An 18,444-nucleotide genomic window follows, 5' to 3' on the forward strand; every position below is an offset into this window, starting at 1 on the left:
ACTTTCTACAGAAATTATAAAAAGTGAACCCAACTGCCTTGGGCATGTTGAGTAAAATGTGTGCCTGCACGCACATGTGCATGTGTTTGTGTGTGCATATATTTTTGGATCATAGTCTCATTTATTTAGATGCAGCCAAGGATTTTGTAAGGTAACTTGTTTGTTTCTGGATTGTACTCTGACTCTTGTTCATTTTCTGTTTCAGATTCCTGACTTGGATAACTGAAAACTTGTGTTTGGCTACTTATTAATTGCACTAATTTAAGGTTTACAGTCTTAAGCCCAGTTTGTCTTGTACATTACTAGCTGAAAATGGCTAATGATTTACAGAAAGACTTGACAAACTCTCTGACACTTAAAAAGGAGATGTCTTTGATACATGGGGTTTGCCTGATTGTAGGGAACATGATTGGATCAGGCATTTTTATTTCTCCAAAAGGAGTGGTGTTGTATAGTGGATCCTATGGACTTTCCTTAGTCATCTGGGTGATAGGAGGAATATTTTCTGTCATTGGAGCCTTATGCTATGCTGAACTTGGAACAACCATCACCAAGTCTGGAGCGAGTTATGCCTATATTTTGGAGTCATTTGGTGGATTACTTGCTTTTGTTAGGCTGTGGACTTCATTACTGATAGTGGATCCTGCAAGCATAGCAGTACTTGCAATCACATTTGCCACTTACATTATACAACCTTTCTATCTAACATGCAATCCACCTTACATGGCTGTACGCCTTGTTGCTGCTTTGATAATTTGTAAGCAAGATTTTGTTTTACTCAAATGCATTTCACAACTTTTTAAAAGTTTTTACAGTGTATCATTCTGGTAGATTTAAATACTTGCATGTTACAGATGTATGCGCACCAGTAATAGTAGTAATGTGAGAGTAATCTGGGATTGGCAGTTTCAGCTTTATTATCTTGAAACTAAGGCTGTCAAGACCTGAGCCTGGTATCTCCAACTTTCCAAGGTTACTTGACCTTTCACCCTTCGCCATGATACTGTGTCGATTAGGATTCTTTTCCAGATCTTTTTTGCCCCATGTAAAAGTAGGTCACTATTTTAAGTAGCTAGCAGTCATTTTTCTAGTCTTCTGTCCTGATCCTGCAACACGTATACCTCCGCATTAAATTAACACAGATGAGAAGATTTCATTGCTTCAGCAGGCATATCTGTTTCTATTTTGGACACTGGCATTTGGTCTCACTTCCTCTTACACACGATGGGTTGCAAACTGGCTCAGGGATAGAACCCACATGGTCAGAATAGCAGGTGCCATGTCAGACTCTAAACCAGTTACAAGTGGTGTCCCACAAGGCTCAGTCCTGGAACCTCTCTTGTTCGGTATATATTTCTCCGAGGTACAGGCTAACATGGGTGGACTATGGCTGACCAAGTTTGCAGATGACTGCAAACTGGGTGTTGTAATTGACTCTCCGACTGACACAAGCATCCTCCAAAAGGGTCTCAAAGAGATGGATAACTGGTGCCAGAGCCATGGCCTAAAGCTAAATGCCAAAAAGTGCATAGTCATCCCCTTTGGGAAAAACAAAGTGCCCACAAATTACCACACAGGTGGTAATCCATTAAGTACGGAAGAAGTAATTAGGGACTTGGGGACCCAAGTAGATAGCAATCTGTCCTTTGACAATCACGTTGCCAAAGTGGTTAGAAAGACCTTCTATATAGCCCACCTTATCCTGAAAGGGTTCACATCTAGATCAAGAGAGGTCATTGTTCCCCTCTACACATCACTCATCAGGCCCATAATTGAGTACAATGCCCCGTTTGGGATGTACCTTACCCGACACGTTCAACTGGAAAGACCCCAAAAGTATCTCACCAAGAGGATCAAGGGGCTCAAACAGATGCCCTATGCAGTTCGGCTAAAGAAACTCCAGCTCTACTCAGTTGCGTACCGCCTACTCAGAGGCGATCTGTGTCTGACGTATAAAGCCATGTCCAACCCAGAATTAATGGACATGCTTCACCTCAGGAAATCCAAATCCCTTAGAGCTACACGCTCCAGGGACTTGAACCTCAGCACAGAAATAAATAGGACATGCTGGAGGGACATATTCATATCCCAGAGGCTCCCCTCACTCTGGAACAAAATCTCAATCCATGTTAGGCAGAGCCCCTCACTGACCCTCTTCAAGAGAAATCTTGACGAGTGGATGGGAGATCGTAAGTTTACCCCTGGGATCTCTTCTGTGTCCCTGCTTGACAGAGGTACATAAACTAACCTTAAAAGGGCTACCTTCTGTGACCTACTATACAGAGGCACAGTCAACTAATCTAAAAGGGTGGCGAAAGCCAAACACACTCTGGCTAGGCTTATAAATGCCCTAGGGCAGATAGCCTAGTGTCAACCTATGAACAGGATATTCATCAAATGCATGCTTTTGGTTGCATTGCACATAACAATGCATGCCACCAGAGTCTTCCCATATTTAAATAACTGTTTGCTGGTAGTCCTGACCATACAAAACCTGATAAACTTAAGGGAGAGTCTTCTGTTGATGTTCAGTCATTTAACGCTGTAAAGATCCAGCTGATGACCACTAAGTCCATCACATTCATTGGGTGCAACTTGGACATTTTGGCTTGTTGAGCTTATCTTCATCCAGACAGAATGCTATCCTTCAGAACATAACCTTCTAAACTATTCCAGCCACCCTTTGCCTCTGTATACTATGGCTGATGGACACTTTTATCTTCATGGTCCAAATGCTCAAAGCCATTTCTAGATACAACTTGAGAGTGCTACATTGAACCCTCAAGGTTTAGTGGGGTCAATTAGTTAACATGATTGGGAAGTTCAAAAGATTATTACGCAAATGCAAGAATCACATCTGTTGGAGGGTTCAGGAGCTCAGCCTGTCTCTGGTCAGACCCAATCCCTCCTCTGACAGTCACAATTGATGCATTTGATGTAGGGTTTTGCGGCAGATTTTTAAGAGCAGACAAGCCAAGGTATGCAAATTACAGATGAACTACAGTCTGCACATATTTTAAGAATGAGGGCCATCCTCACACTGCAGGTTCTTTTAGGACTTCCATCTAAATAGTGCAGCTGCTGTCTACACTGCTAATATGGTTGTGGTTTGTGGACCCCATTCCTGCCCTCTCTGCTGGGAGGCTGTAACAATACAAGAATGAGCCTTTGCCACCAATGACCATCTGATTGCTAGCCACATTACTGGAGAGCCCATTTCCATAGTGGCCTGGATCAGACATTGCTTACTGAGGCCACTTGAGTTAAGTGGTCACTTTGTCCATCGAAAATGCAGAGTCTCTTCTGCTGTTATTGCAGTCAGTGTGCATCCTCTGTCTAGTCTACAGTGCAACAACTTTTCCCTTATTCCTTCCTCAGGAGAACATCCCAGAGATGCCCTCAACCAGAAATTACCCCTCCAAATTTCCTTTACACCCTCCCACCATTTTGTGTATTCCAAAGTTTCTGGAAAAGGTCAGGTTGTTTGACATAAAACTCCTTCTGATAGCTGTGTTTTGGCCCTGGCATATGTGGTTCCCCTGCTGTGGCATCATCTTGTGGAATGTCTTGTGTCCATGGCCATCCAGAAATCCCCTGTCTTATCCATCTGGCAGTCCTCATCCAAACTTTCCTCCTCAGTGGCTTGACAGCATTGTTTGTCCACTTATGCTCAGAGGCAAATACAAGAAAGACGTAGAAGAGCGAGTGGACTTGATGTTCTTCATCTCACATTGCTGCAGTCCTTACTTATGGGTAGTCCGCTGTCCTCGGTCGGCCCGAATACCAAAGTATTAGGCTGACGTCGGTCATGGGCGCCCAGATCTGACATCAGAGCGTCAGGGTATAAAAGCACATGACCGACGTCATATCCTCAGTCTTTTTTGCCGCATGGTCCGATGCAGAAGCAGTGTTGCAAGTGCCGTTCGGCGTCGAATTTGGAGTTTCAGACCGATACCAAGTTGGGCTAAGTACCCCGTTGGGGAATATTTTTGTTTTTTCTTGCCTCAGTTATTTACCGGATGTCAGAAAAAGTGAATAATTGTATTTCATGTGGGAAACAGATACCGCATAGGGATTACCACTCACTTTGTATTCCTTGTTTGGGACCGGAGCACGACGTAGTCGGGTGTCGGTTTTGTGCTAGGTTCAATAAGCGCACTATAAAACGGAGGTTAGATTGCGCTAGGTTAGTCTTTGGCAAGCGGTGTAATTATAATATGCCATCGGATCTTCCGACGCCCGCTTCCACGAAGAAGCGCAAAGACAAATCTGTGAAGCCTAGGCAGGATGATTCGTCCGTTTCGGACGCCGGTCCATTAGAAGCTACAGGGGAGCAGGTGGATCCGGCTGAAGTTTCTGTTGAGACTCAGGGGGAAACTTTGATTTTGCAAGAGGTGGCTTCACAGGACTCAGGCCAGGCTGAAGGGGCCTCACAGGTTACTATTCTCCCTACTGTGCCTAGGGTGGTTAGGCCTTCTGCTACTATTTCTAAGGCTCCTTCTAAGGGCAGGTCTGTTTTGCCTTCCTCTGGTGTCAGTCCTGGTTCCTCAGGGTCAGTGCCTATAAAGCACATGCTTAAAATGGCAGAAGATTTGATTACTTTAATTAGAGGTTCTATGCCCCCTCCTGATAAGAGGCCCAGGGTAGAGCTAGAGTTGGAAAGTTTGGAGCAGGCCTCAGATGATTCAGAGTCTTCTGTGGAAGACATTCAAGATTTTCCTCCTTATTCGGATTCTGATGCAGAGGATTCCACTCCTTCTGCTTCTCCTCCTGAGAATTTTTCTTTTCAGAAACTTTACATTCCATGAGGGAGCATTTTGAGTGGGAAGGGCAGAATTTCTCTGACCCTCGGAAAAGCCTTAGGAAATTTTGTTTTACCACAGCATAGACCCTTAGCTATACCTCCAGTTTTGGATGTTGTTCAAGATGTTTTCTCGGAGGCTTCCCTTAATCCAGATTCTGTGCCTCCTGCGCCAGTCAAACCAGACAGGTATTACAGGGTGCCTGAGGCTCATAAATATCTGTATAAAAGTCCTAGGGCAGACCCAGAAACTATTAGTCAGGGGCCTAAGGGTGTTAGAGCTTCTGTTGTAAAAATCCGGTTCCTCTAGATAAGGAAGCTAGAGCTTTGGATAGATGGGGTAAGAAGGTGTATACCTCTTCTACGTTAGCAATGAGGGCTTTAAATTGCCAGTTTCATATGTTGAAATATCAGAATTTCCTCCTTTCTCAGCTAAAATCTAAAGTGGATGCTTTAACAGAGGGTATTGAGTGTAAAGAACTGCAGGATTTGGTACATGTCTCTGAACAGGTGGGCAAGCATTCTTTACAGTGTGGCTTTGATGCTTTACAGGCTTCTTCTAGGGTGGCTGCCACTGGTTCAGTTATTCGAAGGCATGCCTGGCTTAAGGATCAGAATTTGTCTGAGCATGTTAAGACTAGAATTCTGGATGCCCCTTTACAGTCTGAAGTTTTGTTTGGTCCTCCTGTAGAGTCTGTATTAAAAAAAATGGAGGACAAGGCTAAGTCTATGCAGACTGTTAAAGATTTTTTGCAGGTGCAACCTCCAAAGTTTAGTAGAAATTGGCCTACTAAAGGATGGACTTACCCTTCTTCTGATTCTCAGTCTAGGGGCAGATCTAGACGTGGTAGGGGCAGAGCTCAGAGTTCCTTCAGACCTAGAACATGGAGTTCGCCGGCACAGTCTGCAGGTGAGGGCAGGGGCCAGTCCTTTCGTAAACAGGGCCAATGACCTGCATTTTCAGCTGCCAGATTCCTCTTGCCTGGCAGCTCCTTTGGGAGGAAAGTTAGCACTTTTCAAGCAAAACTGGCTTTTAGTCACCCAGGACAAATGGGTATTGGACATTATAAACCGAGGCTACAAGTTTTATTTCCATACATTGCCTCCTTTCAAAGGCATGCCAGATGTTCCTCCTCGGCAAAGGTTAGAGGCTCACAAACAGATTTCTTTACTTCTTCAAATGGGAGCTATACAGCCAGTTCCTCTGTCAGAAGTGGGCCTAGGATTTTATTCTCGCCTGTTTCTAGTTCCAAAGAAAGGGAACACGTGGAGACCGATTTTGGATTTATCTATCCTCAACACTTATCTGGACATTCCAAAGTTCAAGATGCTGACGTTACAACAGCTTTTACCTCTGTTGGGAAAAGACCACTGGATGGTAACTCTGGATCTCAAAGAGGCTTATCTTCATGTTCCTATCAGGCCCAGTTGCAGGAGGTACCTGCGTTTTCGAGCTGGAAATTTACATTATCAGTTCTCTGCATTGTCCTTTGGCTTATCTACTGTGCCCAGAGTGTTCACAAAGGTTCTGGCTCCAGTGATAGCCTTTTTCAGGTTAAGAGGAATACAGATTTATCCTTATTTGGACGATTGCCTGATTATTGCTCAAGACAAAGACGAACTTCTTCATCATCTACAATATGTGATGGTAGTGTTAAGATGCCTAGGGTATTCTGTGAACGAAACAAAGTCCAGTCTAGTACCCTCTCAGGACATGTGCTTTCTGGGTGTGAGACTGAATACAGCTTCCCAGATGGCTTTTTTGACCCCGGACAAACAAAGAAGCCTTTCTCTTTATTTCCATCAAATGTCTCTACAGTCCAGGCTGACTGCAAGGACAGTCCTTCAAGCCTTGGGGTTCATGGCATCTTGTATTCTGGTGCTTCCCAATGCCAAACTGCATATGAGGAAGCTTCAATGGTATCTCAAAATGTATGGACACAACACTGCCAAGATCTAGACACTGTCATTCAGATAATACCTTGCATTCAGAAGGAATTTTTGTGGTGGGCTCAGGAATGTCACCTAAACAAGGGACTCTCTGTGACCCGACCAGAGGCGAGTCAGATTCTAACGACAGATGCCTCGGACAAGGCTTGGGGAGCACACCTCATTGGAAAATGGGTGCAAGACACGTGGCCTGTCAGACTTCAACATTTGCATATCAACTTGAAGGAGATGTTAGCAGTCCAGTTTGCATTAATGGCTTTCAAGGATTTACTTCACCCAGGGCAGGTGTTGATTCAAACAGACAACACTACTGTCATGTGGTACATCAACAAGCAAGGGGGAACCCATTCATACCCACTTTGCAGGCAAGCGATGATTTTGTGGGAGATTGCTCTCAGTTTACACCTCAATCTTCAAGCAAGGTTTCTGCCAGGAGCACAGAACTCCTTAGCAGATGTGTTGAGCAGACAAATAGTGGATCCTCACAAGTGGAAATTGGATCCTCATGTATTCCAGCAGTTGACAGTGTTATGGGGGACTCCAGACATAGATCTGTTCGCTTCTCCACTAAATTACCAGTTGCCAAAGTTTTGCACAAAAAAGTTTCATCACACAGCTTGGAAGGTGGATGCTCTATCGTTCAGTTGGAACAATCTTCATGTCTATGCCTTTCCACCTCTGCCTCTCCTCCCCAAGGTACTCTTGAAGGCCAGACAAGACAAACCATCCATGATTCTGATAGCACCGGATTGGCCTCGACAGCACTGGTACCCACTTCTGAGGAGTTTAGTAAGGAGCCTCCATGGCCTCTACCTTTAATTCCGCATCTTTTGTCTCAGGAGGGCAGTCACTTCCTCAATGTCAGGATTCAGTCTCTGCATCTAACAGCTTGGCATATTCTGTTTTAGACCCTGGAGGGTCTCAGCTGCCACAACAAGTTTTGAATGTTATTTTGGAGGCCAGAAGGCCTAGTACAAGGAAAGTTTATGCTGATAAATGGAGGAGATTTTTTATTTGGAGCAAAGAGAAGGATTTTGATGTTTCCAAGCCTAATTTAAGTGCTTCTCTTCAATATCTTGCTGAGTTACTGGACAAAAGTTTGTCTTTCTCCTCTATAAAGATTCATGCTGCAGCCATTTCTGCTCATTATGATTGTGACCCTCCTTTATTCTCTCATCCTTTGTTTAAGCAATTTCTTAGAGGGGCAAAGAACATAAGACCCCCACGTAGAGCTCCTACTCCTGCTTGGGATCTCAATTTTGTGTTGGAAAAACTTACTCTACAACCTTTTGAGCCTGCAGCTGCGGCCGAGTTAAAGTATTTGTCTTGGAAAACTGCTTTTTTGTTGGCCATTACTTCTGCAAGAAGGGTTTCTGAATTACAGGCCGTTATGGCAGTGGAGCCTTTCCTGATTTTTCATAAGGATAGGGTATCTTTGCGTACTAACCCTTCCTTTATGCCTAAAGTGGTTTCTAGTGTGGCCTTAAACCAAACTATTCATTTGCCTACTTTTTATGCAAACCCCCAAAATAAAGGGGAGAAGATTTTGCATACTTTGGATATTCACAGGCAGTTGCGTTATTATTTGAGCAGAACCAAGGAGTTCAGACAGTCTCAGCAGTTGTTTGTTTCTTTTGCTTTGGGTTCTCAGGGTAAACCTGTTTCAAAACAAACTATTTCTAAGTGGATTGGGTTGTGTATTTCTTTCTGTTATTCCCATCATGGTAAGGAGATTCCGGCTGGAATCAGACCTCATTCCACTAGAGCTACTGCCACCTCTACTGCCTTTCTAAGGGGGGTAGCTACAAAAGATATTTTGGAAGCAGCTACTTGGAGTTCAGTACATACTTTTTCTAAACATTACCACCTTCCTCTTTATTCTAAGTCTAGGGCAGGATTTGCCACTGCTATATTACAGGGCATTTTAGCAGCCCCTAATGCTTTATGATTTTGCCATCCTCCCTTTCCCGTTGCTTTGGGATTCTACCCATAAGTAAGGACTGCAGCAATGTGAGATGAAGAACATAGTACAGTTTTGTACCTACCATAAATGTAGATGTTCGAAGATCCACATTGCTGCAGTCCAATTTACCCTCCCTCCTTCCCCACTGTAGTTTGGCATGGTTATATGGTTTGGATGATGGTTGTTGTTGGGCCTGTTTTTGAGAGGTATTCTGTTTTTGGCTGTGGCCTTTCTTTTTTGGGCCTTCTGACATCTGGGGCAAGAAAAGACTGAGGATATGATGTCGGTCATGCGCTTTTATACCCTGACGCTCTGATGTCAGATCTGGGCGCCCATGACCGACGTCAGCCTAATACTTTGGTATTCGGGCCGACCGAGGACAGCGGACTACCCATAAGTAAGGACTGCAGCAATGTGGATCTTCGAACATCTACATTTATGGTAGGTACAAAACTGTACTTTTCTTATTATGGGCTGTGACCCTGACCAAAGTTCCTTTTGCAGCTCTGCAATTGAACATTCATGACTATCCCAGATATTTGACTCTAGTCTTGGTTATTCTTCATTCAGACTTTGCCTAGCAGATGTTTCTGGTTTTCATATTTTTCTCCAAGATGGAAATTATTTGTCTTTAGCCTCTTTGAAGGGTTGTAAAACTTCCTTGGAGGCTGCCTTTCTAAAGTTGTGTCAGAAATCCAGTTCCCCTTTGGGACTTTTGTTTTACATGAAAGCTTGACTCTTATGCCATTTAAACTGGCTTATATGGCAGATATTAAATTTGCACCTTATAAGGCTTTATTTTTTGTGTTGCCATTATTCAGCCATGAGAATTTAGAGTTGTACGCTACTTTATTCATGAGTTTTTATTTTGCATTTTATAAAGATAGTATATCCCTGAGAAGTAATCCCTAGTGCCTAAGATAATAATGGAGGCGGCTTTTATCAGTCCGTTAACTTACTTGTGTTTTCTTCCCCCAATTGTTCAATCAAAAATGAATGTTTTGTTACAATGCATAGGTGTTTTGTAGACTGTATTATAGACTTGTACCTTCAAAGTCAAAGAGGTGAACACAAAACTCTCCAAATGAATTTTGTACAAGTGGCTTTCACATTTAATTTAATTGTTCCTATTAAAATGTAACATAACTTTAACATCAGAGCCTGCCTAAAGTTTGCTCTCCCAGAGTTCTGACAATCCTTAGGCATTCTTTAAAAATGCCTCCTTAGGTGGTGGTTATGTAGTGGTTACATTGGCATCACTGACCTCAAGATGCTGTGATCTAGATGGGGACCTCTTGGTCCCTCTCATTCTTTGATGGCATCATAACTGAGTGGGAGGGGTATTCTTCCATGAGAGGCCACAAGGAGGATAAGTTTGAATGTCTGTCCTCAAGGTGATGAAGATGGAATTCAAAAAAGCTAGATATATAAAAGTTCTGTATTTACTGTGATGTTGGATCTGGATTGGTAATTCTGTCTTCATCATCATACCCACAGTCTGTCTCCCAGCTTCAGTCCTGAGTGCCTGTTTGAACTTTCATATGACAATTTTAATAGTTAATGTAGCTGGTCATTGTTGTAAATGGTTCTTTACATGTATTTTAGTGACCTGGAGCAAAGTCCTAAATTGCATAGTATCAAGGGTAAGGAAGGGGGTAGGTATACTGGGAAAGTTTGAGATTCCAGGCTAAGTCCTGCCAGTCTTGCTGCACAGTGTGATAAAGATGGAAATTTCATTCAGAATCTAATATGGCAAGCGTGTGACTTAAGACAAATCCTGAAGTCTGCTGGGGTCTATTCTCCCACGAAGGGATTGCAATTTTGCTTTAGGAAATATAGTCCAGCCTGACTGTGCTGGTGTAGAGGCTTGGATTCCTGTAACCAAAGTTTGGTAAGAAGCCCAAGTTCCTGAGAAGCTTGCTTTTTGTGTGTATGTGTGGGGGGATATGAAAAGCCTCTGTCTAGAAGTTCCTTATGTTGTGAGCCTTTATCATTATTGTGGTAAATGACTTTTAGCAATACATGGGAGTATTTTGGTCATAGCACAAAAGAATTTACTAACCAGGATAAGAAAGATGAAAGACACCTTGTGGAGTGTACGCCGACATAGACATGCTCACATTGTCTCCTCTTATCTGCGATCACTGTTCTACCTCAGGAGAAAGATTAGGTACATGCATAAAAATATTACTGTTGCTCAGTGGACCTTGAAATATCTCTCTGCCTCTTGCTTTATTAGTTAAGGGCATATAACGGCATTCTGCCAGGAGCAGTTGATGTGCATATTGAGGTTAACTATTACAGGCTCACTTTTAAGATGTTGTGGGTTCAAAGGCAGATGCTCACACACAATGGGTTGTTTTTAATCCTCTTTATGTAAGTCAGTTGGGTGCATAATTAAAAAATGCAACTTCCCAGGCACTAGCATATTTTCACAGAGACTCAAAAAAAGTTTTCTTGTACTTTGCAGTTTGTCTGTCAGGAGTCTGAAATGTTATTGGACAATTATGATTTGACTTTTGCAGTAGCTTGTTCCATTTAGTGAACATACAGTACATTCCTCAAAGGTATTTATGTAGCATTATGGTTCAAGATTTTATTGGAATTTTGTTTGCTACAAAGAACCCACAGTAAGTATAAGTTTTTCAAACCTAACTAGAAGTCCTTTCGTATCACTGTTGCAGTATTCTTTGCAATAGGGATCTCCTGCCTAGGGCAGGCTGATGTCCAGCCAGTATACCAAAGCCTTTAGGTTATAATGGGTATGCTATACATCTCACTTATGCTCCTTGCACATGGAGTAGGGCATAAAGGTGATGTCAGGATGTACCATCCTTAGAGCTTCTTTGCTGCAAGTCCAAATGCCATCTTCGGTCATCACTTTGAACCCTTGTTTGCCAGCTGGTTATCAAACCATTGTCATACAAGTGCCTCACTTGGTTTTTTGATTTTCTTATCTTTATTTGTTGGTTTCATGTCATCCAGAAATGGAAAATGCCAGTGCGGGAGACAGATTCCCCATAAAGATAGTCACAAGCAGTGTTCTGTTTAGGCACTTCCCACAACTATACATCTTGTGAGATTTGTCAAACTTTTGTCCCTAAGACGTTGCATAGTCTGCTTTCTTCCTTTGTGATTTACTTGGAGAACCAACAACTTAAACTTTTAGCTAAAGACACTATGGTGGGATCTTCCTGGCCCACGGATCAGCTGTCTGTGAAGAAAAAGACCAAGAAAGCTCAGTTAGATTCTTGGGCTGTACTGCCTCCACTAGATATCTGTGTTCAGGATGGTGAAAGCCTGGAAGATTGTCAGGTTTACTTCTTCGGTTCGTCTGCTGCTGATAGCCTTTCAGAGACCAGCATGGATCCAACGTCACTCAGCTCCATAGATGCCTTGCCGACATCTGCTTTGGATGTACAGGGGCAACTTTGGCTGATAATTACCGAAGATCCTGGGGGTGTTCCTCAGATATTAGGGTGGACAAAGGTTCAGACTACTATTAGTGTCATCAGAGGTCAGACTCTCCTAAATCATTTTATGGCTGACATCATAGTTAAAAAGAAGCAGAAGACTAAACACGTTTTGCCTGCTCCTAAATATCCTCAGTGAATGGCAAAACTTCATCCAAGGCCTGTTTAATGCCCTTACAGCCCTGACGTCTTCACAGGGGGTTTCTCTTCCTGACCCTCCTTGGTCTTCTACCCCTCTTAAGAGGCCTACGGAGCAGGATGCCTCTGATGCTGATTCTGATGAAATCACTTATTTCTCTCAGATTCCTTCTCCATTATACTATGGTTCAGAAGAAGAGTCTATCAGTCCTGATTCTCCTAGTGAAAAGATTTAATTTGGTGATACTATTTCCAGAATTATGGAATTTTTCAAATGTGAATATGCTGAGCTTTCTTCAGAGGAGCTATTATGAGCTTCTGCAGATAGTCTCTCCTAGGCCTTCTTCTGTTCCTTCTGTTCTTGCTACCCTGCTAGATGCTTTTCCTGTGCTTCTCAGGCTTCCGATTCCTAAACCCTGCTCCCAAGAAACCTGATAAGTTTTTAAAAGTGACCAACTGAAATACGAAAAGCAACAACTGCACACAGATTTTCAGGACCAGCAAAAAACTATGAAAGAGATATTTAATGACAACACATCCACCGACTAAGCGCTTTCACCTAAAAAGGCATCTTCAGAGTTTTTAAAAGTGCCTGATGACTGCAAGTTTCTTTACAAATGTCCTCCTGCTGACCCTTTGGTGTTTTCAGTGGCTTCTGATAAGGCTTGCAAATTGTTGCCTTCAACTAAGTTGCTTTCCTGTGATCAGGCCAGCAGAGCCATGGAGAGGCTAGGTAAGAAGGTGTGCACTTCTGCTACCTTAACCTTCAGAGCTGTGAACTATCTGACCCATAGAAACATGTGTGTCTTGGCTTTTCTGCCTGAGGTCTATCAAGCCATTTCAGATCTTCCTGATTCTGAAGGGAAGTCCTCTCAAATTGATCACTATTCCATTAAATGCAGCCATGATGTAGCTGATGCTTCATCTAGGGCTGCTGCTTTTGGATCTGTTTTGAGGTGGTATTCCTGGCCTAGCCTTGAGCCTGATGATATCAAGGCTAAATTTATGAATGCTCCTCTAGATAATAAGCATTTGTTTGGTGCCACTGTGCTGTTACGGAGTTTTGTCTCTGCAAGAAAAGGGTAAGGTCCTACATGAGTTGAACCATATTTTTGTTTCAGTCGTATTATTCTACCAAGCCTGCTTTTGTCCACAGACAGTCTAGCCCCCCCCCCAGGGTAAAAAGAGTAGTAGAAAGACTCCCCCTGTTATGGCTACCCAAACTCCTTTTACTCAGAAGTCTACTTTTCCTGGCAAACCAGGTACTGTATAACTGTCCTTGCCCTGTTCTCAGTCATATTCTTTCTGTCCATCTTTCCCTGTCCCCTCCTATTTGGTTAAAGATCACCCAAGACTCCTGGGTTCTTTCCATCATTTAGCAGGGTTATTGCATGGTTTGGACCCCTCCCTATTTTTTGGGCATTCCTTAGCCTCCTCCGGAACAACTGCCCCTTTTTTTTTTCCCAGAGGTGCTTCATGGCCTGTTGACTCAATGAACAACTCAACAAGTTCCAACTCCTGCGAGGGGGGGGGGGGCAGGGTTTTATTCCAGAATGTTCTTGGTCCCCAGGAAAGAAGGCACCTGGAGACCCATTCTGGATCTTTCTCAACTAAATACCTTTTTTTGAAGGTCCCTTCATTTTGGATGCTATCCCTTCAAACCTTGTTTCCTCTGCTACTTCTTCAGGTGTTTCTATTTTTTCTGGCTCTCAAGCTTGATTATCTACACATTACTGTCCATCCCCTGTTCAGGAAGTCTTTACATTTCTCTGCTTCCTGAGATTTTCAGTTCTGTTTGCCCTTTGACCTCTTCTTTGCCCCAAGGGACTTCGCCAAATGCCTCACTCCTGTCATTGCCTTTTGCAGGTTGAGGGGGATACAGGTCATTCCTTACCTGGATGACCTGCTTAATCATGCCTCCTCTAGAGAGATATTACTTCAGCATCTTCACTTTGCTATTTCTCTCCAACAAAGTCTGGGGTTTAGTGTAAATTTCCAAAAGTCATTCCTGACTCCTCAGTATCATATTTTTCTAGGCTGCAGATTCCAGATTGTTCTAGTGCTGGCATCCCGGCCTCTTCCCAAGGCTTTAACACTGATAGCTTTCTTTCAGTCCCTTCTTCCTCTGGCTTCATTTACAACCGGGGAGTTTCTAAGAGTTCTGGGTTTCATGGCTTGCACCATTCCTATGTTCCCTCTAGCCAAACTTCACATGAGTAGGCTTCAGTGATTTCTAAAGTCAATTTGGCTTCAACATTTTTATCCTTTAGATTTTCTAATTCCTCTGCTTCCTTGCCTGAAGCTGGAACTTAAGTGGTGAATTCATCAGTTTTCCCTTAACCCAGGGCTTTCTTTTCAATTTCCAGTTCTCTCTCAGGATTTCTTCAAAGATGCCTTGGACATGGCCTCCTTCGGTCCACTGAAAATGCAGAGCCTTTGGTCTCTTCAACTAAAGAAAGACCTTGTCAATGTCAGAGATGAGAACTCTTCTTCTGGCTCTTCATTCTCTTTTCCATTCAGGGTTCCTGAAGATTCTGACAGGCAACACCACAGTGATGTGGTATGTCAACAAGCAAGGGGGACAAGGTCTTATCTTGTATGCAGGTTATACCTTCAGGTTTAGGATCTGGGTATCTGATATCAGGTGACTCTTCAGGCAGTTTATTATCCCTCAGATCAGAACATAGTGGAAGATTCTTTGAGCAGGTCCATAACACAATCCCACAACTGGATGCTTCAAAGGATGTGTTTCTGGACATTGTCCACAAGTGGGTTACTTCTCAAGTAGATCTATTTACCTCCTGTCTGAACAGACAACTTCCTCTATTTTGTACTAGCATCCTATGCCCTCTGGCCTGAAAGGTGTACGTCCTCTCTCTTTCTTGAAAGGAGATGTTTCTTTATGCCTTCCCTCCCCTTCCTCTCAATCTGAAAGTCCTGCTCATAATAAAACAGGATGCTCCCAAAATCTTGCTGGTGACTCCCTTTTGGCACAGACAGCATTGGTTCCTTCTGCTGTATCTAGCCAAAGGTAATCATCGCAGGTTACCTCGCAGAGTGGATCTACTTACACAAGACAAGGGATCTCTCATCCATCTCCACCTGTCCACTCTTCAACTGACATTGTAGATGAAAGGGTTTTGATATGTTACTGACACATTTTTTTTTCCTGAGGATGTGCTTCGGTCCTGCAGGAGGCCAAGAAACCCACTACTAGGAAATCTTATACAAATGGAAGAGATTTTCTGTTTGGTGTCTTTCTCATAACCTGGATCTGCTTACTGTGGATGTTCCTTTGGTTCTCTCTTATTTGTGTGAATTGCTCAATGTTGAGTTGCCGTATTCTTTTGTTAAGGCCCACCTCTCAGCTTTCTCTGTCTGCAGTTGACTCCCCTTTTAGCCTCTAGATTTGAGGCCAAACAGTTTCTTAAAGGCATCCTTCGTATTAGGTGTCCCAGGAAGCTTATTCCCTCGTTCATGGGACCTTAATTTTGTTTTGGAAAAAACTGGCTCAGGTTGATTTTGAGCCTGCTGCTTCAGCTTCCTAACAGCATTATTCTTGGAAGACCATTCCTTTGATCTTTACCTGTGCCAGATTGGTGTCTGAGCGGCAAACCCTTATGGCTGTTCCTCCTTTTTTAATTTTCCATAAGGACAGGGTATTTCTTCATGCTAACCTTTCTTTTATGCCCAAGGTTGTTAATGAGTTGTCTCTTGATCAGTCTGTTCATTTGCTTACTTTTTTTCCCTTCTGTGCAATCTGCTAGTGAGAAAGTTTTCCACAATTTGGATTTGCATAGACAAAGCAGATATTTGGATAAGAGACCGATTTTCAAATCTGAACAGCTTTTTATTTATTTTGAGCTCAAGTCTATAGGTTTACGTGTTTCCTAGCAAACCCGTTTCATTTTGGATATCTAAATTAATTTTTTTTGCTCCCCTTTTCATGGGAAGAACCTTCCTTTTGTTAAGGCTCATCCTACTAGGGCTTTGGCTTCTTCTGGCACTTTTTGCAATGGCTTGGATACTATTTCTATTCTTGAGGCAGGCTGGACTTCTGTGTACATCTTTACCCAAGTACTACAGGTTGGATGTGATTTCTAGGGTCAGAGCTGGTTTTTCCAGAGCCATTCGGCATGGCTTCCTAGAGGGTTCTCCTTGCCCTTCCACCGCCCACTCTTCTTCCTGAGCTTCTGTAACTCTCCCTATTGTAAGGAGTACTGCAACAGTGAAGAGAAGGACATCTACTGTTATGGTAAGATTTTACACAACTGTACTTTCTGTGGCATAGCGGCTTTATCAGGTAGGTACTTGTATGTATGGTGTTGTCCACCAATACTTATTACTTGGTTTTAATATGCTTATTGTAATAATTTTCAGATAAACGAAGAACATTCCAGTATAGTAGGTATCAACAGTTTTATGCTTTGAATATTTTCAAAAAACCCCAAGCATTATAAGTCTTTGTACCCCACTCATATTGCTGTTAGGTTTTGTTTACAGATTTTTCTTTCTCATGGTTTGGTATTAAGTTCCTGGTGAATATAACTGGATTCAAATACATACCAACATTTCTACTTCATTATTGCTTTAACAGTATTTTGTCTCCTCTAGAATTTTATAGTAGGTGGTTTAAAGCAAGATGTTTTTTGCTTAGTGGTAATCCTGGTTTGTCTGCAGATCATTTGGATACTGCTTGTATTGTGGTTGCTGTATAATCTTCAGGATTTAGTGGAATTTACAACATATGTGTACCGACATCAGGTGGTTCTCAATTTGTATTTGTTTAAGTTTGGAGAATTGCTATTTCTTTGGTGCTGTTGCATCAACAGTGTTTTTACTGTGTCTTGCCTTGTCTGTTAATCTGTCATTTTTGTGGAGTTTACTGTGTTGCTTACTTGCCTGATTCTATTTGTCTAGAATTTGACTAGAATTCAAGGGGAGTTTGCTTTTCCATTGGTAGAACCTTTAGTTGGTTGCAGGGATGTAGCCAGAAAACTTTCTTTTGTACCCAAACTAATGTTATTGTCTACACCACCCACTTATTTTAAAAATGTACTCGACCCTCGAAATGCTACCACCAGATAAGTAGGAAAAGGAAGTGTTATTTTCAACTGTTTATATCTATAAAAAGCTATTTTTAGTGGTGTGTTTCTTTCAAATAAGCATTCTTTGTATACCTCTGTACTGTGAACATACACAGATCTAAACATTCAGTGTTTTTGAATGTTAAAGTTTTCAATAGACACTCAGAAAAAATGTACTCACTTGCTTACACTGAGTATGCCTAGATACTCCCTGTTTGGTTGCCTAGACTTTGTTTGAATTCCCTGAAGGAGTCCACTTTTGTGACAGGCTGCTGTGAACTCTAGCTCTGGCTTGTATGCTTTTTCTATGTGCTGTTGAAAAATTTATGGCAGTTTCATTGAAGAGTTGCGAAATCTTTCTGTGGAAAAAGACTGCTTTATTGCTTTTTTGTCTGGTGCATGTCTGCCAAACTAATCCACTTTTTTATGTACTTCCTCCAGGCTATATTTGTTAAAACTGTTTCTTTGGTGGATTTTGGCTTTTTGCCAAGACTCTGGAGAACCGTATTTATCTATTCCATTAAAAGTTATTGAGGGCATAGTTTAATATGTTATGTTTCCTTTTGTTTATATATGGGCATCTAATATCAACATTTATTTGAATGTTTTTATTTTACTTTTTTATTCAAAGGACCTTTTCCTGGCATTTCACCCCTTCTATCCTCTTTTGTCTTTGTTGTAGGTTTTACATTTTTAAGAATGCGTAAGTGTAGACACTGATAGTGGCTTGACGGTTGGGGCTACCATTCCTTTGGGTCTGCTAGCCACTAAGGTGACAGTGGCAGCCATGTGGTAAAATATTGCATTTCCCATATTTAATTTATGTGCAGTGTACCTAGGAAGCTGACATTGTGCTGACCAGGTATCTGGGCCCTGTACGTATCTGGCCACTTTATGGAAGTTCATGCTACTGCTAAATCCTCTGGTTTTTGACCTGTTTTGATGTAGACCTAGCTTGTATTGTGAAGACTTGGTTAGCTGAGAGTTTTGGTTCATACTTGGTGGCAGTTGTTCCATCGGGATTCTCTGTTA

General features: G+C 42.3%; 1 protein-coding gene across 2 annotated transcripts in view; it reads left to right on the top strand.

Moving 5' to 3' along the window:
• The first annotated feature begins 210 nt into the window (after positions 1-210).
• Positions 211-18,444, top strand: part of LOC122798272 (Y+L amino acid transporter 2-like) — a 711,221-nt gene continuing 692,987 nt past the window's right edge. Inside the window, exon 1 of one of the 2 annotated variants that reach the window (XM_044067079.1) lies at positions 211-757. In XM_044067079.1, coding sequence (XP_043923014.1) covers positions 313-757 — 445 coding nt within the window. In that variant the 5' untranslated portion in view covers positions 211-312. The remainder of the gene's footprint in view (positions 758-18,444) is intronic. The other variant, XM_044067078.1, reaches the window with a different exon arrangement.

The sequence above is a fragment of the Protopterus annectens genome, chromosome 3.part1 (assembly GCF_019279795.1).
Source record: "Protopterus annectens isolate FY-2018-M chromosome 3.part1, PAN1.0, whole genome shotgun sequence".
In the NCBI taxonomy this organism is placed as follows: domain Eukaryota; kingdom Metazoa; phylum Chordata; order Ceratodontiformes; family Protopteridae; genus Protopterus; species Protopterus annectens.